The sequence below is a fragment of the Dermacentor andersoni genome, chromosome 8 (assembly GCF_023375885.2).
Source record: "Dermacentor andersoni chromosome 8, qqDerAnde1_hic_scaffold, whole genome shotgun sequence".
Lineage (NCBI taxonomy): Eukaryota > Metazoa > Arthropoda > Arachnida > Ixodida > Ixodidae > Dermacentor > Dermacentor andersoni.
The window spans coordinates 146,055,162-146,082,543 of record NC_092821.1 but is presented as its reverse complement, the minus strand read 5'-3'; the positions used below and the strand labels follow the sequence as shown (position 1 = coordinate 146,082,543).

The 27,382-nt window shown below is 46.3% G+C and overlaps 3 protein-coding genes across 5 annotated transcripts in view; 2 read left to right on the top strand and 1 right to left on the bottom strand.

Annotated features, from left to right (window-relative positions):
• LOC126528952 (kinesin-like protein KIF19) overlaps window positions 1-27,382 on the top strand; it is a 170,688-nt gene that overhangs the window by 107,207 nt on the left and 36,099 nt on the right. The window contains exons 9-16 of the mRNA XM_055069498.2: window positions 1,505-1,686; window positions 3,459-3,678; window positions 7,993-8,209; window positions 10,514-10,591; window positions 10,911-10,954; window positions 11,852-12,000; window positions 12,588-12,669; window positions 17,505-17,636. Of these exons, the coding sequence (XP_054925473.2) occupies window positions 1,505-1,686; window positions 3,459-3,678; window positions 7,993-8,209; window positions 10,514-10,591; window positions 10,911-10,954; window positions 11,852-12,000; window positions 12,588-12,669; window positions 17,505-17,636 (1,104 nt within the window). The remainder of the gene's footprint in view (window positions 1-1,504; window positions 1,687-3,458; window positions 3,679-7,992; window positions 8,210-10,513; window positions 10,592-10,910; window positions 10,955-11,851; window positions 12,001-12,587; window positions 12,670-17,504; window positions 17,637-27,382) is intronic.
• LOC129384934 (uncharacterized) lies at window positions 22,250-24,352 on the top strand. Of its 3 annotated transcripts, none has more exons than XM_055070611.2 (3): window positions 22,250-22,387; window positions 22,470-23,027; window positions 23,562-24,352. In XM_055070611.2, the coding sequence occupies exons 1-3, from the start codon at window positions 22,322-22,324 to the stop codon at window positions 24,159-24,161; spliced, it is 1,224 nt and encodes a 407-aa protein (XP_054926586.2). In that variant the 5' UTR covers window positions 22,250-22,321; the 3' UTR covers window positions 24,162-24,352. The 3 variants fall into 3 exon arrangements, with proteins under 3 accessions (XP_054926586.2, XP_054926585.2, XP_054926584.2); XM_055070610.2 differs by having other exon boundaries at window positions 22,470-23,093; XM_055070609.2 differs by having other exon boundaries at window positions 22,470-24,352.
• On the bottom strand, window positions 24,308-27,300 carry LOC140219896 (uncharacterized). The gene is made up of 2 exons (XM_072290014.1): window positions 25,323-27,300; window positions 24,308-24,870 (listed from the first exon to the last, which is right to left on the bottom strand). Exons 1-2 carry the CDS (start codon window positions 25,529-25,531, stop codon window positions 24,375-24,377), a joined length of 705 nt encoding a protein of 234 aa, XP_072146115.1. The 5' UTR covers window positions 25,532-27,300; the 3' UTR covers window positions 24,308-24,374.

Below are 27,382 nucleotides of genomic sequence, written 5' to 3'. Positions count from 1 at the left end.
TTTCAGCTACGCAAGTCAATAACAGTTTAAGGTAATCTCAACTACGGCATAAAGCAGAACAAGCCGCAAGATAGAGACAGAAATAAAGGAAGAAGAGGAAGGTTAGCCAGAAAAATATTTCTGGTTGGCTTCTGAACAAGTTTATCCCATCTACCAAGTTTTATCAAGTTTACCTCGTTTATCGCGATCGACTCGGCGCACTAAAAGTACTCACACAGCACCATGCTCTGCGCATACTGCACTTTTTCAACATTCGTTTTTTTGTCGCAGTGGGATGCCTTGCCAGAAAGTGTTCTTATGTTTGAGGGCGGCAAAACATTTGAAAGTGTTTTAATTGGGTCACTTTCCACTGTATTGATGTTGTGTCTAATCTACTGCGACAATTTTTTGTTTTTGTTTTCTTGAGACGTCACTAATATTCATTCAGAGCTTTTTTCTTCTTTTTTTTTTTGTACTCTTAGATATGATTCTTGCTCTAACTTGTGTTTTGTTGTACGCCCAGCTGCTTGTCCTCAGATTGTAGTACATTTTGAGTAAGTAAATAAAAAAGTAGCAAGTGTTTTTTTTCCTGACGGATGTCTGTTCAATGTAACCTCGATATCATTTACGGAGGACCCAGACCTATGTCCTGCAACCCACGTGCCCAACAATGGCGCAAAATGTGGGGTGCCGTACACAGTGCGCTATACCTTCATGTGTTCCTTTAACTGTTTACAAACATAGGCTCTGCACGGCTTCAGGATTTGCTCATTGACGTAGTCCGCTAAATTTAGCGAACAAGAAAGACATTGGCTGCGATATCGAGTAGGGCAGGAGTGCGTTAAAATCTAAGGCCGCAGATTTTCAACACCTTTCCTCTGCACATAACGACAACTTTAAAAGTGAATGTTGGCGTAGGTTATACGAAATAGTCTTGAGGCGTAAGGCGCATGTCTTTTATCTCAAAACTTAAAAAAAAAAACGGCCGTGGCTTAGCTTGGTTAAGCCTGGTGATTGCGAAGCAATAGTGCGAGGATTGCGAGGCGGTTGGTGGCTACCGCCTCGCCTCGCGACGGCGTGAGATGGGGCCCCGTTTTTACACAGCTGGTGTGACGTCACACCGACCGTAGCGCCCCTGGTGAGAGGAGCGGGAGTTAGGCCGCCGTTGGTGGCTACCGCCTCGCCTCGCGACGGCGTGAGATGGGGCCCCGTTTTTACACAGCTGGTGTGACGTCACTCTAGGTCACGTGGTGTGACGTCACGCAGCGAGGTCACGCTAAAGGTCAATGGTGCCTACCACTGCCTCGCCACGGAACGGGCTGAAGTGCGACCTAAAGTAGTATTGCTTCGCAATAAGAAGGAAGACTTCCCCCCAGTGAAACAGCTTAAAAACACGCTTTGTGTCCCGAAGCAGATCACGGATATGGCCCGGGACCGGAAGTTTCTTGGGGCCGCACTCTCGCTACTGTTGTCGCGTGAGTGAAACCACCGTGTTTATACATGCCGGTCGTACATTTCTTCGCAGCCACACGGAACCCCAAGTACGTCAACTTCCGCGACAGCAAGCTGACACGGCTGCTGAAGGAGGCGCTGTCCGGCAACTGCCGCACCGTCATGGTTGCCCACATATCGCCCGCATCGACGCATTACGACGAGTCGCGCAACACCCTCGTCTACGCCGAGAGGGCGCGAAACATCACCAACAAGGTGAGCATCCGCGCTCTCACTCGAGAAGAAGCGACACGCAGTGGTTCCAGTAGTAAATACAAAGTCATTTATGTACATCTTGTCCCTGCGGTAGAGGCCACTTAGTCCATGGTTCCTGTGGCCATAGAGTTTCTCACTATATTACCTAGAGAGAAATCTGGCGCTGCTGCGCTGTGGTATGCATGGGAATGCCGGTATATTGTGACTTCGGATTGGCATTGCTCTCGGAGAGCCAGGCAAGCACCGTTCTCTCTGTGACAATGATTAATTTTCGACTAAAACAGCACGTAAAAAGCTGTTCTAGCTTTATTATTACACAAAAACATGTTTTGTTCAACTATGAGAGCTTATTATTGCGTGTACAGTTATATGATACGTCAAAGGTATCAGCGGGCCGCTAAAGTTGGAAGACAGACGACAAGATTCGCGCTCGCTTAGAAACAGTTTGTCATTTGTTCTTGATTTTCTCGGCTTGCATGGTCACGCATTGTAGGGGAGTAAAGATGTAATATGCGTGAATAGAAACATTTTATGAAGATTTTACTTTACGAACGCCTTATTTGGGTAGCCATACCTACATTCTAGACGAAGCCTCTTACAACACCAGCACACAGAAGCCTCGCAAACACATATATCGTCATTCCGATGACGGCACGGCGCCCCTTAAGAAACTCCCATAGATGGTGACGCCAAATGTCCCTCTAGCTGTTATAGCGAAAACTCTATGCCTGTGGCCTCGGTTGCCGAGGGAGGCCGGTTCGCCAGCGCTGTCGCTGGTCGCCCGGGCTAGAGTTGAGCAGCGCGGCCCTGCCATTGGAACTGGCTGGGGTTGGGGACGATTGGAACCGCCGGAATATTTATGACGCCCCCAGGCAGTGTGGCAACAAATTGGCGTATTCGCCGCAGAACCGGTATGGGTTATTGTATTGCGTGGCGTACCAGCGATGCAGTAAGCTTACAGCTTACTTGCACGTGTTTGTCGCAGCAGTGGCAAAGTCTGTGGGGCGCAGCGTAGGAGTTGCAGAGCACTAGTGGCGCCCTCATCAAATGAATGCACTAACAGTGCCGAGAGACGAAACGCGACTCCCGTCGTGCTTTCTGCTTGCACGTCTGCGCGACACTGATCTGATGACCTTGCAAAAAGCAGCGCTAAGAGCTGGACGCAGGGACGAACAAGACAGACACTTCGCTAACTGGAACCTTTATTCAAGAAATAAGCGTGCATAAAAACCCACGGGCTCCACATGACAGTAGCGCCATACAAAACCAAAGAAAAGTGAAAACATTTCACCTATCTACACGCACACATGTTATACTGCTAAAGAACTGGAACTGACGCGTTCGGCTAGTGCAGTGTGTTTGCATGTTGTGCGGTGGCCTGAGTCATGTTTTGCGCATCTGCGCGCAACATACGATCTCGCCTGAGGACTGTTGTTAACTCCGCTTTAAATTCGGCTGTGAGATCATTTGAGCTGCACCACGCACTTGGACCTTGAAGCATGATCCTCATAGTGCTATTCCCACAAGCAAGGGCACTGTTAGCCTTCCTCAGAAGCACTGGACTTGAGAAGACACTCTAGTTACTTGCTGATGTGTGCGCTTGTGTGTGCATGTGCGTGTGCGTGTGTGTGTGTGTGCGTCCACTACATATGAAAGCTTAATTTGATGTGTTCCCCTCTTGCTGCGGAGTTCCATGCTAGGCGTGACCAACATCTCCAGTGTGCAATAAGCAATGCCTCCCTCTGTCGCTATTCCCGCCTTGTTCCGTGAAGGTCCGCTGCAACCTGGTGGACGTGTCGCACCACGTGAAGCAGTACCAGAGCATCATCACCGAGCTGCGACAGGAGATCCAGAAGCTCCAGGACAGGATAGAGATGAACGACTCCGCGGCGTCCAGGGAGCCTTCGTCTCCCTCGGTGACAACCTCCCCGGACGACGCGCCGGATGACAACAAGATGGCCGCGAACGGCGCCAACGGACACAACGGCAACAGTTGAGTTGCGCCTCCCTCCTATAGAATGCATGGAGATTACGAGCAGGGCTGTTTATTTCAATAACGACGAAGCTTGCCGAAGAGGCTCAGTGTAGATAGATAGATAGATAGATAGATAGATAGATAGATAGATAGATAGATAGATAGATAGATAGATAGATAGATAGATAGATAGATAGATAGATAGATAGATAGATAGATAGATAGATAGATAGATAGATAGATAGATAGATAGATAGATAGATAGATAGATAGATAGATAGATAGGTAGGTAGATAGATAGATAGATAGATAGATAGATAGATAGATAGATAGATAGATAGATAGATAGATAGATAGATAGATAGATAGATAGATAGATAGATAGATAGATAGATAGATAGATAGATAGATAGATAGATAGATAGATAGATAGATAGATAGATAGATAGATAGATAGATAGATAGATAGATAGATAGATAGATAGATAGATAGATAGATAGATAGATAGATAGCGGTATGTATTCTAAGAACAAAGATGATGATTAATGGGATTTATGGTCCAAGGGCCAGGGAAGGTCAAAGACTCCAAGAAAGATGGTAAGAACAAAAAGATTCCTGCTGGCTCTCTTTGCGGCAGCAAAGTTACAATAGTTTCACCAACTCCCATAAGTGCTTCTATCCCTCACAGTCGAACAAAAACAGATTTTCTGCGATTTGTAATAACGAATGCTTTAATCGAACGTGAATCAAATACCAAACATGACTCGATTCGGATTTGAATTTTTCGCATATTCGTACGCCTCTACGATTCAAATAATGCCTCTCGAACACCGAGAAAAGGATATCAAAAGCTTGAAAAATTCTTTTCGTGACCTCCCATCAGCCCCACTATTCTATTTAGCTCGCGGGAAACGGACTACTTTCTGCGCCTAACTAACCATCTGTTTCATCTACATAATCTGGGCCTTCCGATAAGGCGCGTTCTACTGTTTCCAGCGCTCGTAAGATAACTCAGTGAGGGCTCGCGATTAGTTCAAGATGGGAAAGGTGCAGATGTTGCGTATGGACAGGTCGCCCAATGTACAACACCTAGGTCCCATAGCACCTATGCACAAAGCCTGACAGGCTCTCGGAAGCAGCATTGCATAAACGAACAACCGAGCCCACAATTCTTTCGGTGGGCGCAACCATGGAAAGGACCATCCCTTATGAACGTCGGTTACTCTTTGTATACAGTGAGGCGTAGATCAGTGCTATTCAAAGAAAAAGACCACGTGCACTTCGTGAAGATTTAATGCGATTGATCACACGTCTGGCATTCGGCTTGGGCGATTTCTCATTCTGGGCTCTCGGAGGCGACATCGATTGTTGATAATTTTTCACTCTCAGCGCAGGATAAGTGTCCGTAGGCTATAGTGCAATGTCGCCTGTTTATGCGTGCCAACTCGTGTAACAACATGCGCGTACGACCGGTTGTCATGGAGATCGGGAACTGGTGCGGTGTTTGCGCTGCAGGTATGAGGCCGCACTTGTGAGTAGTCGGTTCGAACGCGCAGTTGTTATGTAAAAGCCACCACCCTCCAACCCCCTCCGCAAACTCGCTTTTTTTTTCCTTTTTTTGAGCAGCGCCTGCTCCTCCACGGAGAGAAACAACATGCATAATTCCACGTCGATGCATATCTGTTCAGTTTCTAACGCTGGTAAGAAAAACTGGGTCGACTTCGAGCGAAGCACAAATTGCAGGCACTCCCTGCATAGTCATAACGTGAAAAAACTCTGACGACAGATTGCCTTTTTATTTCCTGCCTGAAACTGCACGAAAATGAAAGGCCAGATGAAGGGTTCCACGCGCAGACGAGTAGCGATATACATTATTGTTCCTCACTGCACTGGCAGGTGGTACCGAAGCACAATGTAACGCTCTCTGCATCTTGTACGACCACCGCCGAAATATCACAATGCCCAAGTTGGGCGATGCACCGCGAAAGTTTGTTGATGCATTTCACTGGGTGTCTGCGTTACTTGAGTCATAGTAGAACAATTTTGCTGATAAATTTGACCGGCAGACAATTCTCATTTCATCTATAACGCAAAAATACACTTAAAACTTAAAAACGTCACGGCCATCAGTAAGTATACAAGGTGGATATAGAGGTTTTAGGAAGAGAGAAAAGCCAAAGGAGACAAACAAAATGCTAGACTGATAAATATATGTGCATTGCTTGATTAGTTCAAGCAGGTTACTTGACCATTTGTAGCCACCCCATTTCGAAAGAAATGCCAATAAATGATCATCATGTTCACAATCATCACCGTCATCATTATCACCGCCATCACCTACAAGTCGTTTGTGATCTATGAGGCCACCCACTGGAAGCAAGGAAAACAAAATTTAATAAACGCTCCTTTGAACCGAGCATTAATTCTATAGAGCTTCAGATTAAGGCCACCAGAGGAAAATATGGTCTTAGAGTCAAAGAGCGGAGGCTGCGTGACTGTTCATTCAGCATCGTAAATGACGCACTGCATCTGTTTACATGTGCTTTGTCGCCACAACTTCAAACGACTTTGTGGCTTCTTTCGACAACCTATTCGAAAGTAATTTCTCGCTCGAAACTTGTTTCGTGGCAATCATTGGTCTCAGTTGTCGGCCTATTTTTAGCATTGGGCAGTCTGAAAATATTTGAAACGAGGTAGCTCCTTAGAACGCAAAATAAAAGGTTATGAACGTGCTGATCAATTGTTACCAAGCATTGCTTAGCTTGAGTGGCATGTATACAGCTAGGAAATGTGAAAATTCCGGTTACACCTTGAAAATTGTGCAATGCAATGATGCACGTGAGATAAAGACAAGATAACTGTCGAATAACGAGTCTAATATGTATATTTTATTTCATTTGACTTAGTCCTCGAGTCAAAGAGTCAATATTGGATTAAGTCCTCAAATCGAATAGTTACCAATCGTAATTGTGAATACATATTTCTAAATGTTTCTGAAATAAGTTACGTCGTTGACTGTACACGATCTAACGTGAAATCGTAGCAAGAGTGCGATAACTTTCACCCCATCAACAGTGGACGCAACAGTGGACAGCACGCTGCGTCGCTCAGATGCTGACTATTCCGGCTAAACAGAATCAATGACGTGTCGTTTAGACACGTCATTCGGCAGTGGATATTCTTTGTTGCTTTTTATGAACGCAGCATGTCTGTTGTTTTATCACATTAGGCACGAATACCTTTCACTACAACATACTGTGTACAATAGCGGCACTATCAGCCGCGACCGTTCGAACTAAGCAAAACGCGCTTATTTTTCCTTCAGCCATCGCCAAAGCATCGTCAGGATTGTATACACAGGTACTATTGGTCATCAAGGTTGCCTTTGCTAAATCTTTTGTGATAGTGGTTGACCGCGCGCGTGGTCCGAGGAACCGTGAGCTTGCGAACAACATGCTCAGTCAATTGCCTTTCTAAGTTGGTGAGCACAAGAATGTGAACATAATTTCATATTTATGGTAAGCACTATTGTGAAGATATTCGATAAACTATTCTTTATTTCATTCGATTCGTCTCTCGAACTATTCGGTTCGCATTCGATTCGCTTCTGGCGCTGTCCGATTCGTTTTTGACTCGATCTCAAAAAATTACCATTCGCACTCCCCTAACATAAGTCATCTAAGTGCGATTAAGAAAGGTTCTGAGGCTAGCACGCGACGCAACTGAGCATAAGAAAACAGTGAAGAAAAACTAAGAAGTACGTACTTTATCATCCTAACCGTGTCCGATTGCAAAAAAATAATCATGGACTAATCATGATTCCCACCACCGATGAACTATTTCAGCACCGTGAGTTTCCCCTTATAACATTCTTATAAAAATCTGCGGTTTACTGAAAGGACTTACGCGCTGAAAGCCTTACTCGCGTTATTAAGGTTCCTGCGGCCTACGGGGCTAAACGATAGACTAAGAACGCCGCCCCCTACCGCTCTGTCGGGTACGCGGTTTGTTCGTGCTCGTCTCTCTTTCTCTCTATATCTCCCTTCCACTATCTGTCTCTTTTTATGCACCTTAACCCTTCCCCCCGTGCAGGGTAGTCAACCGGAACTGCTTCTGGTTAACCTCCCTGCCTTTCTATGCATCCTTCTCTCTCTCTCTCTCTCTCTCTATCTATCTATCTATCTATCTATCTATCTATCTATCTATCTATCTATCTATCTATCTATCTATCTATCTATCTATCTATCTATCTATCTGTCTGTCTATCTCTCCGGTTTACTGCACTTAATTCCACGCTCGTTACGTCATTTCGAGCTGGTCATCTGCGCAGGGTCTACGGATGACGAAGAAGAGGCGCAGCGACACCGCGCCGCTAACGACGAGAAAAACGACGGCAGCCATAACCACCACCACCGGGAAGAGCAGAGGAGGACCGACTCGGCCTCCAGGGAGCGCCACCAGCACAACGACAGGGCTGACGCCGACCGGGAGATCCGCGAACTACGGGCAGCGCTCATGGACGCCTTCAACCGGCAGATGGAAGTCAGGTGCGCAGGTTGTTTCTTTTTTTTTCTGTTCCCAACGAGGTCAGTTTGCGCTTGTAGTTCTACGTTGACTATCGATCTATTATAGGCATGCATAAAACGCGTAAACAGCTATGTATCACGATCGTCGTCGTCACGATAGCCATCGCCATGAACCTCATCAACCTATACTATATTTACCTCCATAGGTGTGGTTGGTCCTTAACTAACCTCTGCTCTTTTTGCTATGAACCAGGTACTATGGATCATTTCTTTCTTTTTTGCCGCCTCTTCTCCACCCTCCGCAAAACGTTCCTCTTATTTCCAACTATAGTAAGCTAGGCTTAGCGCTTACTACACCAAACGTCTTGTCCTTTGACGCCTGTCAATTAGGCACAAGCCAATGGCCAATGACTTCTGTGTTCAGAAGTTCATTGAAGCGCCAGGAAGATTTCGCTGCTAGGGCACCGACTGTGGGTCGCTTTACATTATTTTCATTTTATCCTAAATTTATGTATAGGCGCTCTATATATTTCTGTTATCATTAAGTTGCTTAGTGCTTCGTTTTTAATTATGCCTTTACCCCCTTTTGATATTTTATTATATGCACTTTTCAATCAAACCAGTGTGGTCAATCCCCCCTGTGGTTACGAGCCATGTTTTGAGGCAACAACAACAACAACATATCCACTTAATTCCAAGAAGGAGGCCTCTCCCATCGTTCTCCAATTACCTCTGTTTTGCGCCAGCGACGATAGTTGTATTCCTGCAAGTTTTCCGATTCCATCACCGTGGCCGCCCATTCCACGATTGTGCTTTATTTCTTTCGGAAACCATTTTCTTTTCTTTATAGACCAGCCGGTCTCTACACATTACGTGGCACTTCCCAACTCTCTGATACGACCTCTCAACCTCTTAATCTCAATTAGAATATCGGCTACCCGCCTTTCGATCTCTAATCCACACCGCTGCATTCCAGTGACCTAACGTTGCTCGCAACAAGGTGTACACTACTGTGTAGGAACGAGAAACCATGGAAGACGGCTGACTCATTTGGGGCGCGATGGGAGATCGTTGTTCGAAACGCGCGATCAATGTGCGTTCAGTTTCGCCTTACGTGACTGGCGCCTGACGACGTCGGTGTGGCCTAGGCCAGTCAGGGCGAAGTTGAATTTATCAACTACTCGAAGGAAAGGCGGGAGTTTGACGTAATAGTTGTGCGGAAATCCGCAAGATGGAGAGAAGCAATAAATTAAGGGAAACTGAGGCATCCACCCATTCGTAGCAATTGTAGCAGTCTGTCGCGATCAACAGACTACTTCAATACAGTATAAGAAAAAAAAAAAACATCCGCGGATTCAGCAGGGATATCCGTATGTCCTGACGCCCCTCTCCACCCCCCACCCCCCATTAAAATTTCTGTGCGAAACGCTAACGTACACGACACGTGACAAACTCATGAAGTCCTTCTTCCCAGATGTTACTGTTTTTTTGCTCTGGACAGATACGAACCGCTTAATAATTAACGAAGAGAACCCGTCCACACGTGATAAACTCACCCTAAAGGAAGCTGGCACGGATGTGGGACTTTGTTCTCCCCATCAACCTGCAAGGCAAAAAAAGATATGGAGAGGGGAGGTAGTGCTCCTCGTGGTGCTCCTCGTGATAACTTGCGAATGCGAATAAATTTGTTATTGCTATTAGAAGTAGTAGTAGTAGTAGTAGTAGTAGTAGTAGTAGTAGTAGTAGTAGTAGTAGTACTGATCGCAAGCATTTGTGCAGTCATCATCATCAGCAATCACCATCTCAAAATCAGAGCCCCCCTCCCGCCATTTCTTGAAGAAAAGAACTGTATCCCTGCTTGAGAATAACTATAGAAGTCGTGACCGCTCAGTGACCCTCACACCTCAACGCTATCGGCTACGCTGACTAAATCGTCAAGGGAGACATCACCTTGCGCACAGCACATCATCACTGCCGGACAATTTGCTGCCGTTACTGTCGTCGCCTAGGGTATTAGTAGCTCCATCTGCTGAATTTTTTTTTCGGTTTTTCAATCGTTTAATTGCTGCGTGCATAATGGGACGCCAGGTGGGGGGGGGGGGGTCGAACTTACCGAACAGACATGCTTTCGCGTTCGAACTGAACAAATGCTCCTTCCATAGCAATGTACGGTTTCTCGCCGGGGCAATCGAGTGCGTTCGTATTAAGCAAAAGGTCGAATTAAGCGGGAGTCGACTGCATGTTTACGGACAAGCCAAAGCCCTTTGTTGTCATCCTTGCCGAGTTGTAACCTCACCACGATCCTCACTCTTTCTCTCACAACAGACGCAAGATGATGGAGATCGACAACTTCCTGCTCGCACTCAGCACCGACCTCGAAAAGCTCAGCATCGTCATCAACCAGTAAGCCTTCCCACTTTTTTCCTTTACCCCGGGGCAGCTCCTGCGGCGACCGCGCAGAGTGACCTTTCATCGTCGAAAGGGACGTCCCTCTTTGTCCCAGCAATATGCGCTATAGCGACGGGCATAAAAGCGCTAGCACTAATGTAATGGCCGCGTATCGACCGACGCCCTGACTGGAAGCGGCTGCGTAGGAGACAACGCGGAGCGCGGGTACATAAAAGCCACCCTTGCGTTGCCGCTGTTCGATACGCCTGTGCAAACTAATGTTCTGGCCAGGTTCATTGTGACTGACCGACCACCTTTCTTTTTTCTTTCATAGATGGGAGACCCAAAAGGTCAAGTATGAAGCGACGGAAAGCGAAGGCAAGTATATGGCGAAGCGAATAACGTCGCAAATAAACAGTGTATACTATGTCCTTTGTTGACAACCCATATGGCGACAACGTTTATTGTTGAGACCGCAATAAGGCATTTTGTCGCAGCGCCAGCTTAGGCCTTTAACTATCACGCCCGAGCCGTGCTTGCTCTACATGTTTGTGACAACATGGCCAAGGGCGAGTTGTATTCGTCCACGCCCCAGATGCGCCACTTGCCGGAGACGGGCAGCAAGCACCCATAAACTTTACAGACATGCAACTCAGCAGAAAAAAAGAGAAAAAGAAGCGGTGTCAGAAATTTTGTAATCTGCACCTAATAAGACGTCTGAAGTGAACAAAATTGATATATTTATACACCGCTCTACTAATAATCATTGAGTGGAAATAATGCAAAACCCTTGTAAATATCGTACCAATTTAGCATGATCTATAATTTAACATATGACATGTGTTCAGCTTATTTGCTCCTACAGATGTAGTTTACAAAACCTCAATGTACGTTTTTGGCTCTAGAGTTACACATTTTTAAACTCAGTGCTTCCGTTTTAATCTTTTCTTAATCTGAGCCATTTTCGATGACTTTCTGTAAAACAAAATTATGCTCAAAATAATAATTCCCCTTCCTACAGTCGGTACAATTAACCTATACCGCCCTAAATGCATCAAGTTTATTCACATTGGTTCAGCAATTTTTTTTTAGAAAAGTATTTCTGTGTTTTACATTGTAGCCACATGGTGGCGCCCTTGACGTTACCGATTTCAATGCATGGGCGCTATGGGAAGCTTTTCCTCCAAAGTGGGTTCATTTAACTCTACGGATATTTCTTTCCTCCGTGAGAATGCCATCGCTTGTCTTAATGACGCACTTCCGGTCCTTGCGCAGGTTCCCCGGAAGAGGAACCAGGCTACATCCGGCAAGCCTGGGAGGACATCGAGTACATCCAGGGGGAGCAGCAGAAGTTCCTTGCCATGCGCGAAGACGTTGAGAAGGAGTTCGAAGAGGCCAGGGAACACACGTACAGGCTCACAGAGGTAACTTCGACTGACTTAGCTTGGCTTGGCTGGAGTTCGGCCTTGCTCGGGCGCGTACCTTTCCTTCAGCGTGACAAACCAATTAGCCCAGGACGGGGCGGAATTATTGTACAAGTTCCAATACGCATCGGTGATGAGTCAAGTGCTTTATTTGTCACTTTATTTGTTCTTATCGCCTCTAGCTGCAGGACCTTAAGCGCGCTGTCAAAAGCTTCCCTCTCCATCTCCCTCCCCACGTGTAGGGCAGCAAACTGGATTCAGACGGGTTAACCTCCCTGCCTTTCCTTCCTCCCTTCTCTCTCTCTCTCTTGACTTACGGCTTGGTACTCTTGACGAACAGTTGCGATAAGACTTAAGTTAGCCGATTCATTGCCTCATTCATGGATTTGCCTAGTTAGAAATGCTGTACGAATCATGAAGCTAGCATTTAATGATGAAATCATAACTAAATATGGTGATATTAAATTAATAATTGATATGACGAATGAATTAACTTTTCATTTATTGATTGATAGATTTATACTGCTTATAAACCAAGTTTCTTGGCTTTCGCAAGGTGAAGTTTGGTTTTTCCTCTTTTTTTTCAGAATTTGCCAAACGTGGCGAGTTCTGAAGAGCAGCGTGAACTCCTCAGGTTACTGACCCAAGTCCACAAACTCGAAGTGGAAAGTATCCTTTGGCCCAATCAATTCAAAAATAGCTTTTATCACGTGCGAAGCAGGTGTCTAAAGTAAAGGAATCTATAGCTGCACAATCGCCGCTCCCAAATGCGCCCACACGTGGAGTCACCTCATTGGAGCAGCGCCAGACGGTAGCTGCTTAATTGCCGTCTGACGTTCGTTTCACCGCACATCACCGTTTGATCCAATTGACAATTTAACGTTGTGGAGAAGCCGACAGCGTGGTACTCGTACCGACCTATCGCCAAAGCGAAAAAAAAAAAGAATTCGCACAGTTTAGTTTTTTTTTTTTCATAGAAATTTTAGTCGCAACACGATCGCAGTTTTAAAGCTAGGTACTTACGAGCAAGTCGCACTGCGATCTAACCATGACTCGCGCGCTCAAAACTTCCGTTACGTTCGCAACGCTCGCGATTGGCACTCAGCGCCACGGTCACCATCGTAATCGATTACGGCACGAACCATTGTCAATGACAAACACTTTCATGTAAGAAGAATCGAGAAAACCTAGAGGACGAATTTTTATTGGCAAGTGTTCGGAGCGACCAGACAACGGATGTATAGCCAAAGAAGGGTCTTGATTCTGCCAGCTTCGATTATTTGAGGTAGCACACGAAGGTTTGTTGGCCAGTTCGGCTGCTCCATGATGCCAGGTTCGACGTTTCACCTACGCTTGAAGGTAGTTCCACGTCCATCGCTATCTGTAGGGAATGGCGCAGTCTGACATTGCCAGGGCTATAGCTTTCGTGTTTACGGACACCCAACGAAACCGACGGAGGAAAAGCCACCGAGTTGAATTAATAGTGAGCAATGACGAAGTTGTGAGTTCGAATCCCACCGGTGGCAAGGGGTCTCGCTTCCGCTTTCACATCCTTTTTCACTTACGAATTTCGCATGTCAATTTAGTGAAACAGTCCTTTCTTTCATTCTACGTGTACATGTTTTTCTCTGATTTCATTGTCTCTTGGGTTCATGTGGTTGTCCACTGACAAAAGATTCCACCGTTCGGCTCCCCTTGTGGCTCCTCTCGTTGAGTGCGTAGCAAGGCTTTGCGACTTTGCTAGACCCGACGTCTCGAAGATGCTATTTTGATGAATTGCTTCTTCCTTAGGTCACGTCCCACGTGACGCCTGTATAGTTTACATGCCGTCTCACAGCTTCGCGTTGTGTACGCGGGAGTGGCGCTCGTTAAGACTCCGGGAGTTTGGCTTGTTTGTCACACGAACAGCGAAAGGAATTAAACGGAAGGACAGCCGCCGCCGTAGCTAGGTCGCTAGAGAGGATTTCCCACGCGAGTCGCTCAGAGGTTGTGGGTTCGGCTGCCACTGTAGGCAAACTGCCCTATCTTTCACGTTCGTGGCCATATATTTTCATTTTACTTTTTTGATTATTTCCTTAAAGACAGCACTACAAAGTATGACATAAGGCGTGGATTGTAATATCGTTTTTTAATTGCCAGTTTCGCGAAACACCGACAGCGATAGCGAAGTTTAGCGCTGGGCTTGAACTCCTCAGAGGATGTGCTAACTATACGCAAGTACGACTATACGTGGGAGTGGTTGCGCAAAGAAAAGATCGTTCATTAGCGATTCAGCGGTAAATGCGAGAGGAAACGCGCTAGAGCATTGAGTCTCGCCTCTTTGAGGTCCCGGATCCACGATTAAAACCACGTTCACCACATTGTAAAGTTTCGGATTAGGAGCTCACTCGACACGCGTCCTGCCTCTTCGAAGAACGAAGTCAAGTTGACGGTGGTCCGGAGCGGTGCATCTCCTATCTGCCTCTGTCACGTGACCGGCTTCCCACAGTTCACACACACACACATTTCTTTTTCTCCGTTCTGATACTCCTAATGCTAACGTATTAGCATATCTGGCAACCTTTGTATATGCTTTAGTACGACGCGAGGGGGATGTAATTGCATCGCACAGGCTCCACGGCGCGGCCTGTAAGGAAACGGCGCCAGCGAAATGACATCGCTTTCACACTGTGAGCGGTAATATTATTTCGCACTTTTCTGGCACGTGTGGTCAGAGAAAATGTAAGATAAAAAATTATTTCGCACTTTCTGGCACGCGTGGTCAACGACAATTTAAGATAAAAGGAGTGCGCTACGAAGGAAATAATTTCATATTTTTTAGTTTGCCGGCTGTAATCTTAGAATTTCTGAGTGTTTATTTGGTGAAAAACCCAAAACTTTGTTTGAACAGCTTTGGCGGTTGAACAGTGTAGCATCTACCTTACGCTGTACAATCGCTCCCGAATTTTTATATCATGTAGTAGTTGGAAGATCTGAGTTTGCTGTCTCAGCTCAAAGAGCAGGGGATGAGAGCTATGTTGTGGGTAACCGTGTTCTTGACTTCAGCTACTCTGAAAAAGGAGCAGAGAATGTTGTACCACGGGCAAGTGGAACTTCTAGACTTCGTGAAAGCATAGAAGCCTACGTCAAATTTAGCCCTCATTGATAGAGTCGCGCTGTAGCGACGGGGAAAAGCGCAGCAGCAAGAACTGTCAATCACGAAACTAACGCTTTATATTGGGCGAACCTGTGCCCATAAAACCAGGCTTCACTCCCAAGCACAACGAAAGCGAAGAGTGCAGTAGGAAATCGTCGAAAATTAGATCAGCGGGTCAAGCGCGTCGGCTTTTATTGGTCTCGAGGATAGAGGGCCTTGATGACCTCCTCACTCGCCACTCCGTACAGGGTGGAGACAACCGCGGCGTCTACTACGGCGCTGGACACACAAATGGCGGATACACGCGAGCGCCGGCAACGCGTCCGCCATTTGCGTGCCCAACGCCGTAGTAGATATCCCGGTTGTCTCCACTCTGTGCGGAGCGGCGGGCGAGGAGGACATCAAGGCACTCTACTCGAGGACATCCCGTGGCGCCACCTACTGGAATCTCTCGACGACGTAGAAAGTGACTTAACGTGATACCCGCTTCGAAGTACTCGGCATCTCCAGCGGTTCAGCCACGGTGAATTCCGAGCGTTTTCATATTTTAAGTGCTATATGTGTGTGGCTTCAAATCAGCCTAGCGCGGCTATCCCAGCCCGGTGTGTAGGGCAGCAAGAGGACTTTTTTAGTGACCAAGCAACCCGATTATTTCGTATTGTTTATTCATTTCGCGTGATCTTTCATAAAAGTAGTTATATACACGCTTTTGTCGCAGTAACAGTGCTGTTCGCAGCGTTCGTCGCGGGGAATGCGGCTTACCGCTTTCGCCAAATGCATCGCGGGACGATGGTTTATCGCCGGTCTATTGTAGTGCGAGGAAATTCAACCACCTATACTTTTGTCTCCTCAATCCGCGCTACCGCCATGTGCGCGCGTGCAAGTCAGATGCATCTGTGTTCTAACTGATGTTGAATCGAGCGAGCACGCTTCTAGCCTTCTGTACATCGCTCGCTCAGCTCCTCCGATCGCCATATTATTTCGTTTCCAGTTATATTTATCAGCCAAGCATTTCGCTTCCGCGTTATTTTGGGGTATACGCGTGGAAACCCACACTGGGATCGATCGAATACGTCCGGCACTGCGGCATCGAGCAGTTTAACCATGATCTAAGAGTGGTCAACTAAATCGCTGCCTCGGGGGTGAAACGCTTTCTCTACAACCATGCAATCAATGCCTCAATGCTTCAATCGCCCAGCCAGCCAGCCTGCGTCGGCTGTGGCGAAGTCGCGAACGCCAGTCACGTGGTGTCACTTTTTACGTCACAGCGATAGCAGTGCCAGTCTCTCCAGTGGTGGCCCTCGAGGCCAATACATGAATTGCAGAAGTTCCAGCGTAATCGCTGGTGCCCGCATCTATTCCAGAAAGTGCTACGCCATTCGCGTCGCGCATACAATCAGATTACAAAAGCTTTGGCCAAGATAGCCAACGGATAGAAATATATATATATATATATAATAAACGAGAAGAAAGGGGGTTAACCGTGGGGCCCGATATTTATTAACCATAGCATAATAAGCCAATGAACAAAGACGCCAAGGACAACAAGAGTAATTTCCTTAGTGTCTTTGTTCGTTGGCTTGTTATATATATATATATATATATATATATATATATATATATATATATATATATATATATATATATATATATATATATATATATATATATATATTATTTTACAGGAAACAATATTAAGGAGGGATGGTCGGAACCCCTCACTCCAGGGCGCCACTGGCCTCTGCCGCCTGCCTGACCTGGCTAATTAGGCAACTTTTGTTGTCCCGCCAAGTCTGTACGGGCGAGCTGTGCCTTCCACTGCACCAATGCGTTATTGCTATTTGACCTATAAGGGCGCTTAGTGCACCACGGTCAATCGGCCCCATAGTGAGTGGGATACGTGGGCGCTTGGGATTGTTAGATGGGGGGGATACCCCGGTCAGTATTTTGCGCCAATCGCCGGCCTCTTCCCCGCTAAGGTGTGGCAGAGGCGGCGGGTATTTCCTGCAAACTCTGCGTTGATGAGCAAGGATATCTCTGACATTTACGCGTAAATGTGTGGGATATTGTGAGGGAAAGTGTAACATTCGAGAAACTTCTGATACGTGCAGACATTTCTGAGCCGGTGAAAAGCGGTGGCTGAATAAACATAATGAAGTATCCGGGTCAACAGTACTGTGTACATTTCCTGTACACTAGAAAAAGAAAGAAAGCTGGCGAATTTTTCTTTACCTTTTACTGGCTTCACTGTCCGTGGACTTAACGTGTTTCCTAAGTATGCGGGATAGCTCCTTTTTTGACCTTTTTCGTGAATAAGCTATAGCAGGCCGTGAATACCTCATTCTCCTTGACCGGAGCTGTCCATCAGAGATCGAGATGCAGACCGACCAACTGATCAGGGAGCACGAGTTGAGGCAGCGGGACCTGATGATAGTGCGGTACGACCGCCAGCGGTTGCTGTGCGACGAGATCATCGGCAAGCAGAAGGTGCTCATTGACGGTACGTTTCTTTTTTTCCCCTTATTCTTCACGTTTCATAGCTTGCACGCGTGCTGGCTGAGTGAATCGCACAGGACAGAAACGCGTGAACCGTAGACCTAAAGGGAAAGCATCTATACTTTCCGTAGGCTGTATTAGCAAATTTTTGTGAGGTAATTGCAGCTGAAAGGGTCCTGTGTGTTTGGAAATGATGATGATGATGATGATTATGATGATGGTGGTGGTGGTGGTGGTGGTGGTGGTGGTGGTCACCTCTGGTCTCAGGGTAGCTGTGAAAAGTGCATTTCAGATTCGGTGTTTGCCATGTTCACGTTGTCGTCGCCTATGAGGGACGTTATTGTCATTATCATCGTCAGCATAGGTCATGGAGGAAGGAAAAATTTAGGAAAGAGCATCGCGCAACGCGATTGAAGCCACACCTGTCGGCCCAACACGTGATCGCACGTCAAAGTGCGCGGTTGGTTTTAGTGTGCCCGCTCTGCAGGCAGAGCCACGGCAGGTCAGCCGAACAAGCGTGCACCGAAAAGAAAAAAAAACTACTGGCGTAGCTACTGGGAACCAAACGTCTCAGCAAATCTCGATTCTTGCTGCGTGATCTCAAAGCAAGAGGTCACGTGTTGCGCCGCCTCTGAGGAGCGAATGGCTGGCTTCGCGGAGCTTTTGCTTGCCAAGGCTGGCTGGGTGACGTAATGCTGTCACCTAACTTTTTCCTTCCTCCTTGGTATAAGTTATGCCCACAGCAGTCGAAGGCCTTTCCCAGCAATCTCCACTTACTCTTGTATTGTGTCACTTGAGACAATCCTATGCCTCCAAATTTCCTAATCGGATGCATCTACCTAATCTTGCGATCAGTGTCAGATTATGGCCAACTCAGACACGAAAACATCCATCCCTGGTAGCTTGGACTTTAAAGCAAGGAGTACCAACTGCCTATGAGTGTGAACATCTCCTGTTTTTACAAGAGGTAGCGCACTTACAGTCTAAGTGGAGTTTAACTTTTTCTGTGTCTAGGCCACGGCGTAAGATATAGAGGGTGTCTCAGCGAACACTCAAACAACTTTAAAGATTACCTGTGGCAGATGGCGCAATTCCAGTCCATGAGCTGGTCTACTCGAAGAGGCCTACATTACTTGCATGACAAATTGAAATGTATAATTGATTAATTGAAAAAGTTACGTAATTAAGTTTTTAACTAATTACCTCATGGCACATATTGCAATTTACGAATTCTAACGGGTGAGACTGCAAGCCATATCGACTTGAAAATAATTGTGTGGACGACACCGCTCACGAGATATGCGCCGTCAACCTTGCCGTAAGAATACACTGTCGTTTCGCTTGCTTTCTTAACAAAACGACGTTTTATGCATTGAAGCACAAAAGTAACCGGAACGACAATGCATTTCTCCGCAAAGTTGTAGAAATTAATATATCAAGACGGGTGTCATCCTAAGAATTCGTTCCAAGCGTATCCGCCTTGCGAACTCCTCGGATATAATCTGTAAATTGCAATATGTGCCACAAGGTAATTCGTGAAAATTCTAATTAGTGAATTTTTGTTAATTAGTCGATTATGCATTCAAATTTTTTGTCCACAAAATTAATGGCGGTCTCTTCAAGTGGACCAGCTCATGGACTCGAACTGTGCTATCTGCTGCAGGCAATTTTTAAACATTTTTCTTTTGAAAGTGTTCTCTGAAGCACCCGGTATATGCGCTCTTTGCGTGATGGGGACACTTGTCGGCTTGCATGCGAGATGCGATCGACCGGATGAGGTCGCGACGACGCGCGTCCATCGGCCGCCCGCTGACGTCAGGGGATACGTATCGGCGGGACGGCTCAATTTCAGTTCGAGCGCAGGCTCCGGAAGCTTGCACGGAGAAGCAGCATAAGCGGATAACACAAGCAACCAGAGAACAGCGTCTGCATGACGATGGTGATCTAAAGAAAGGAAAGACGCTTGATTTTGCAACTCGCGTCGCGTCACCGTATCATGCTCTGCCTAGGCGATGCCCTCTCGCCCACGCTCTCCCCTCACCGCGTGACCTACCTTCCCGCGTCACTCAGTCACTTGGGATTTCCCGCGAGGCGCCGCCGGTTGCTATGCCAACGGGAGATGCAACCAATGAAGCCTTTTCTGTCTTGAAGTTGCGTCGCGCCGCCGATAGGAGGAGGAGGAGGAGGAAAAGGAAGGAAGGAAATGTAGGAATGTCAACCAGACGCACGTATGGTTTGCTATCCTGTGCAGGGCAAGGGGTTTAAGGAAAGAAAAAAAAGGAGAGGGCAGGTAATATATATATATATATATATATATATATATATATATATATATATATACATACGTGCGGATGTCACTGCCGTCACCGTCAGCGCTGCCGTCATCGGGCTGCTGGACGCGCGTCGTTCCTACTTTATCTGGCCGATTGCGCCCCGCAAGTGTCCTCACCTAGAGAGTCTAAATCTTACACCGTGGTCTAGGGTAATTGTATCCGAACTGTCAACGCATATGCAAAAGCAATCCATTTGCTGAACTCATATGCTCATCTAGTCGACCCCTCAAAGGCTCCCTACCTAATCAGTACAATATTATTACAAGTGTGATGTGTACAAATGTAGCTGAATGTACCATTGCATTACCACCTGCTATCTGCCTCTCCTTTTCCCTGTCTCTATCCCGTACCCCACTGAGGAATAGCCAGCTAGAGACGCGCTCTCCTCGCCCGAACTCTCCTTCTTTCTCTTCACTGAGAGGAACCTTTAGCTCAGGGACAGATATTAGACACAGGGAAAGGGAGCAATCGTTTTTCTCACAATGACTGCACCAAATTTGATCAGGTTTGTTGTATTCAATAGAGGAAGTCTAACAACGAAATGTTTTTTTTTTTGTTTATGCACTCAATATTTTTATAAAAAACATTGAAAATTTGAAAATTTTGAAAATAACCCAGCGGTCAAGTTTACGACTCCAACTTATCAATAAAAAACAATATCACAATGCGCTAAACTGTGTCTAGCAATACATATAAAACGAACAAGACTGGTGTATTATACAATACCCTGGAATGTACCAGTAATTAGTATGCAGTTTTGCTAAACTCTCCTAGACATTGCAACAACTCCAGATTTATTGTAAATTCATATATCGAATTTCATTTCATTTCATTTATTCAACCTTAAGGGCCCGAAGGCATTACATAAGGGGAGGCGTACATCAAGGTTGCACAGATTCATAAGAAAGTAGCATAAGAAAGTTCACATTAATTGTAATAGGTACAAAAAAGAGAGAAAATTACAAAAAAGAAAAAAAAGAAACATGTAATTTGGCCGCTTTAGACGCTGTCACCGAGGCAGTATACAGAACTGTTATATTTGCTGCTGATATAGAATTACGGATTTGTAAGCGTTGCACTTCATTTTTTTGTTGGTTTACGGAGGTAAATATAAGAAATTCCCGGCTTTATGTACAAAAAAAATTCTGTGCTTGAATGCGGCGGAGCCAAGTTTGTCGAGCGATATCACGGTTTTGCTTGCTTTGGGAAAGGACACAAAGGCTTCTCGGCGCCGCCAGCAACTACCGCATCTACAATCGCACCACAAGGCAGCACACAGACACTGCTCGGCGCGGCAGCAGCAGCGAGCGAATTGACCTTCACGCTGCGTCTCGCTTCAACGCGAAACCAAGTGTCGACAGCACAGCGCATATACGAAACTAGCAGCACTCGGCGCACTTTGTCCACGTTGCAGGTCGCGTTCAAGATATGGGCGCCCACGCGGTGAGCGCAGCAGCCGCTGGTAGTGGCAGGCTAAGTCCCAGTTTCACCTTGGCCGACCTTGAAGAGCAAGTATACGTAACGAGGCGTTTGCACCTGGAGTAGTAGAGCTATCGCTCTAAAGCTACGCTTGCTGTGTAGTCACTGGAATTTTTATTTATTTCTCAAGTGAAACACATTTTATTCATATCGGTGCATCGGTTGTCTCGTGAGAGAATATTTTTGTTTGCCTTTTACAAGTATATGAATACGGAAATCACATTTGACCTCGAGTTAAACGTTCCTCTCAAAGCCACCATTTGAACGATGACAGATTACGCTAGTTGTTGTGGTATTATGCTTCGAGCGTGCCTATTATAAACAACAAAACGACATCAGGTGCGGACGAGAACTCCTCCCTGTCTGATGGCGTCCAGTTGTTGCTACTCGGCACCGTACGCACTTGCTCCTCCCTTATTCCAACCACTACGTCGTGCATGTTTTAACATGATACAAATCGCGAGCCTCTCGTTTAGTAGTTTGTTTGTTTGTTTGTTTGTTTGTTTGTTTGTTTGTTTGTTTGTTTGTTTGTTTGTTTGTTTGTTTGTCCGCCCTCTGTCACTGGCTCACACCCACTATAGTGGATTGGCCAAGACGCGGATGGAATCAGCGATTAGTAAATCCTAGAGAACAACCGAGATCATTCGGAAAGACTCAAAAGAATAGAACATGACTAAGAATACGGCGGTTTCGGAATTCAGCGCCACCTATTGAGAACGACAGCGACTATGAGATCGGCGCCATTAGTTGGGCGAAGTAGGCGTCTCCGCGCACTGACGAAGCGGACCGGCAAGCTAAACTATACTGAGCGCCGAAGTCTTCATCTGCCTGCCCGACGAATTTCCGTTGAATCCGGTTCTCCTCGGCATTCGGTAACATGCCTGTGCATTGCTGCGTGCCGCTTTGCAACCAGCGAGGAGTTCTGGACGACAATGGCTCGAAGGCAAGTATGCGTGTGTATACATTTCGTTTACTGTTTGTTGCGTCTCATGCGCGCGCCTTACGTCGCTTTTATCGTCTTCCAGGTGTCGTTCTTCTGTTTTCCGAGGGATCCGCATCTGAAGAAGAAATGGATTGTAGCTATTAAGCGCGATGAAGGAAAGCTTTTTGTCGTGACGAAGCACACAAAGGTGTGCTCGAATCACTTCACCACCGACAGCTACTTGCCGAATGTAGTCGGCGATCGGCGTTATCTCCGGGTTGACGCCGTGCCGAGCGTGTTTGCCTTTGGAAAACCCAAGCCACCAGCAAGAAAAAAACCGAAACAACGACAACAGTGTGTCGCGAAAATGAAACTGCTTTCCGCCGTCGGCCAGGCTAGCAGCTCCGGGTTTGCGTCACAACCACCGCTTTCTCCTAGTAGTGATGTCGCCGCGTCGCGGGATTCTTCAACAGCTGTTGAAACTATGGACGCCACAGAGTGTGCAAGTGTTTCAAAGCCGGCCAGTGCGACCCACGTCCGAGACCACGAAGTGTGTGATTGTGCATGTGCAGTTAGATTGTTGGAGCTCGAGAAGCAGCTTTCTCTGCTCCAAATGCGCATACACCAACTGGAAAGCGACCTAGAAGGTAGGACCGAAGAGGTGAGGTCTGCGAAAGCAAATGCAGAGCGAGTGCCTGAGCTCGAGACGCAGCTCTCTCTGCTTGAAGTGCGTATACAACAACTGCAGAGCGACTTGGAAATTAGAACGAAAGAGGTGAAGTCAGCAAAAGATGTGCTTTATAAAGCTCTAAGAGAGTATGAAATACTCAATATGGAAAACAAAAAGCTTGATCGGCATAAAAGCAGGCAATTTTCTGTCGAATGCTTCAAGGACAGCCCTGAGGACATTAGTTTCTACACTGGACTTTCAAACTTTGAATCATTCATGTGCTTCTTCCGTTTGATAAACCCCGGTGAGAGTGCGGAAAATATAAAAGTATGGTCTAGGAGCTATTCAAGTTCATCAAGTAATGCAGGGAGGCCGCACATGCTGACGGCTAAGGACCAGCTTTTTCTTGTTCTCGTCAGGTTGCGCCTTGGGCTTTTCGAAAGGGACCTTGCCTACAGGTTCAGGGTGTCCATTGCTACAGTATCCAGAATATGTACCACATGGATCAGCTTTATTTATTTGCAGGTTGGCCAGATGGACCTTTGGCTGAGCAGAGACAAGGTTGACAAGGCCATGCCAGCCATTTTTAAAGAGCGATACCCATCAACAAGAGCCATTATCGACGCGACAGAAGTGAGATGCGAAGTTCCAAGCTCTCTGGTCCTTCAGTCGGCAACCTACTCAACCTACAAGTCAACTAATACAATGAAGGGTTTGGTTGTCATTTCGCCTGATGGAACGATCACGTTTCTGTCAAAATTATTTACAGGGTCGGTGTCAGACAAAGAGCTCGTTGAAAAAAGCGGGTTTTTAAAACTCGAGTTTGAGCCTGGCGACTCGGTAATGGCCGACAAGGGCTTTAAGATACAGGACCTGCTCAGTGCAAAAGGAGTTGCGTTGAACATTCCCCCTTTCCTTCGGAGACAGCACCTTACTGAAGAAGAAGTTAGACAAACAGAGGAAATTGCAAGTCTCAGAATACATGTCGAGCGGCGCATTCAACGTATTAAGGCATTTCATATTTTTGACAGGCCCATCCCACTGTCAATTGCACCAATCATTAATGAAATTTGGGCATTGTGTGCATTCTTAAGCAATCTTCAAAGTCCTTTAATAGCAACTTAGGATCTGCAGCAGCAACAATCTTTCTGCAGTAATGTGGAAGGTGTCAGTTCAGTACTACATAACCTTCGCAGTGACTGCCAAGCTAGCATGGCCAAAGCAATGACCACATGGCTTCAATACTCGTTTCAAGAAAAGGATACAAGGCATTGTCAATAGTATCACAACTTTATTAATAAATACATAAATGCTCATTCATTTTGTAATCTCTCGAATTCAACATCCATTGTTCGTACTGCATATTTTTGCCAAGTACGGCAGAAGTGTAGAAAAGTAAAAGCTGTCCAACCTATTTTTGCATTTCTGCCATTCACTTTCACTGAATCGAATTCTTTCGACAACTAGAAATTGTGGAGCATACATGACAAAATCAGCCCAAGTAAGCCCTGAAAGGGCCATCTGCCCAAGAACCTGATAATAGTAATAGTGGGTGCGGTTTAGCCTGTATGTGCCGTAGCTGTCTTTCACAAGGCACGAGCCATGAGTGCTTGGTATTTTCAAGTCTTTCATTGAATATGGGCACTTAACTTCGACAATACCATGAGGATTCGGTTCCTCTGGGTCCCACACCACACGATCAGGCGATGCACCGAGCCATGGGCACGTGGGATCCACTATAAGGCCGCAGTGGAAAGTCTGAATACTGTGCTGGAAGGTTCGGAGGGTTGTTTCATATCTCTGAACAGCCATGGCTTCGCTTGAAACTCCGTACCTGAAACAGAAATACCATGATGCAAGTTCTGTCTTTTACTTGCATTCTGTGATACAATCCACGTTAGGCAGTACATACGGTATGTATACATATGCTAATATTGTAACGATGTTGAGGAGCACAGGTTAATAAAATGATATTTATTAAAGGCCAACCTGTACCCACGACTAAAAGCTTGATTGACAATATAGTGTGCAAAGCTACTCCCATTTCCAAGGTTTTCGATCAATGTGTGACAACAGGTGCACATGTGTAATCTGTTAATAACATTGTACCTGTACATTCATTAGTGCCAGTCACCTGTAGCCACCGTGATTCACTGGAAGCAAGATTATCCATAGCAGATGTAAACAAGGAAGTGCCTCGCCTGTACACTTTGTCTTCTTGTGCTATAGTTTTCACTTTGTTATGAACTAACTTGGCCAATAAAATGTTTTTGGACCCGTACTTACTGGATGGCCCTTACTCTGGACAGATCTCGGTCTGTGGTAAGGTTCTGCAGGCCTTTCTCTGTCCAATTCTCACGTGTAACAGCAACACCAAAATTCGAAGCAGTCAAGCGCTTTTTGCGAGCAGCTTTCCATGTCGCACTTTGGCTCTGCTGGCGAGAGGTCTGCTCAAGCTGGCGAGCTTCATCAACGGACAGCATGAGAGCCTGCATATAAGGGTGCAGCACATGTTAGAGTTAACACACTGAAAGCGGACATAACAGAGTCAGCATAGTTTTGTAAACTAATAAAACTGTTCGGTTGCTAAGCAGAAGAAATAGTGTTATGAAAATGTAGGTTAGTTAGCATAAGTAATGTATATAGTAAGTAGCAAGAGCACACGTTGAAAAACACACGGGCACTACTTGGAAGTCGTGCACAATGTTATTGCATTTTCTGGCTTCATTCCATGCTACATGCATGCTATGAATAGGCTCTGCTTGCAAGAGGTCTGTTCAACCTGGTGAGCTTCATCAACAGACAGCACACAAAAGCCTCCGTGTAAGGTTGCAGCACATGTTAGAGCTAACGCACAGGAAGACGTAACCACAGTCAACATAACTTTGTAAATATTATGTTTGGTTGCTAATAAGCAAAAGCGTTATAAACGTGACGAAGTGGGTTAGTTAACACAAGTTATGCAGCACGTAGCAAGAGTATGCTACATAGGTCGAAGACATAAAGAAGCGAAAGATGTGCACAAGGTTCTCGTGTTTCCTGTGCTTTATTCCATGCTAAATGCCGGCATGCTACATGCATGTATGTGCTTGCCTCGATTACAGCCTGCTGCATTGGTGGCAGGCCCACGCACGACACAACAGTGTTTAAGGGTTCTGGAAAAAATGCTGGCTGCATGGGTGTCAACTCTGTAGTCAACCCAACCTGAATTTCTGGGCATAAATAGGTGGTGAAGTCATGTGGTACAAGTGGTTTCTGACTCCACAAGAGGCTGCCTTCACACGTCTCGCCAAACAAACTGTCTGCTTTCTTTAGTGTTGCAGACTGCCAGTGATCCAAAAGTGGACTCGCAGTATGTGCAGCCATCTCTCTTGCGAACTGCCTCGCAGCTTTCTGAACATCTTCTACGCTCCTCGGTCTTTTCCTCGCTTCATAAAGACGCGATTGGAGCGGGTAAGAAAGACCGTCTGGCCGTGCGGCTCTCCAGTCAATTTCGTCGACGCTAGAAGCCGGTATTTTGTGCCCCCGGGGCCTCCTCCAGATTTGTGGCAGTTCCGTACATGACATTTCCGGCGGAGCCTCTGCATACCCGTTATCAATAAGTAGCACAAGGACTTTCAACAGTCCCATGACATGGTGACATGTGCCGTTCTCTCTAGCAGCGCACTCGCATGTACACTCTTTCACAAAACCATCGTGCGTCAGCAGGGCGGTCACGGCATATGGTGTTGAAGTCTTCTTTTGGCTCCTGAAGCACTTGGCACGTACGCGCACGAGCGTGGAATCACTGCATCGAAGTAAGAAGGACAAGTTAACTTCTGCTGGCGCCAGCATAAACGCAGTCATTACAGCTGTCATATCGGGCGACACGTTATCCTTCTGCACGGCAACATATCACTTCGCAAACGCATGTGAATCAGCCTGTGTGCCTTATGAACGGTCGTTGTATCGTTTAACAACAAAAACGCTAGCAAGCAAGCGAAAAGAAAATGATAGCGAGGATACTTACTGCGTTGTGAATGAACGTGTTTCAATCGTCGAGCATTGGACGTAGCTTTCTGCGACAAACTTATGGCTGCGCAGTGCAGTGCGGTTCCCGACGCTTCTCGACGTGCGATACGCCTCTATTTTGCCTATATCAAGGCTTTTCGGTATGACAGCGAGGCTCTTGGACCACGACATGCTGCTGCTGTGCGTCAACCTAGCGACCAGCGAACACACCGCACCGCTCGCACAGACCAACTAATGGCGGACAACCCATAGAGTAATAGAGTGACAGCACGGGGAGCCTCCTGTGTCAGTGTTGCCAGACTGAATTAGGAAAAGGGTCTATTATAAAGCTAACT

What these genes read in the sequence shown, in the direction of transcription:
- LOC129384934 (XM_055070609.2), top strand. Translation starts at nt 22,322, where the DNA reads ATGCCTGTGCATTGCTGCGTGCCGCTTTGCAACCAGCGAGGAGTTCTG. An exon ending in TGGACGACAATGGCTCGAAG is followed by an intron (nt 22,388 to 22,469) that starts GCAAGTATGCGT and finishes ATCGTCTTCCAG; the next exon opens with GTGTCGTTCTTCTGTTTTCC.
- LOC140219896 (XM_072290014.1), bottom strand. Translation starts at nt 25,531, where the DNA reads ATGCAGGCTCTCATGCTGTCCGTTGATGAAGCTCGCCAGCTTGAGCAG. An exon ending in TCCAGAGTAAGGGCCATCCA is followed by an intron (nt 24,871 to 25,322) that starts GTAAGTACGGGT and finishes TTTCTGTTTCAG; the next exon opens with GTACGGAGTTTCAAGCGAAG.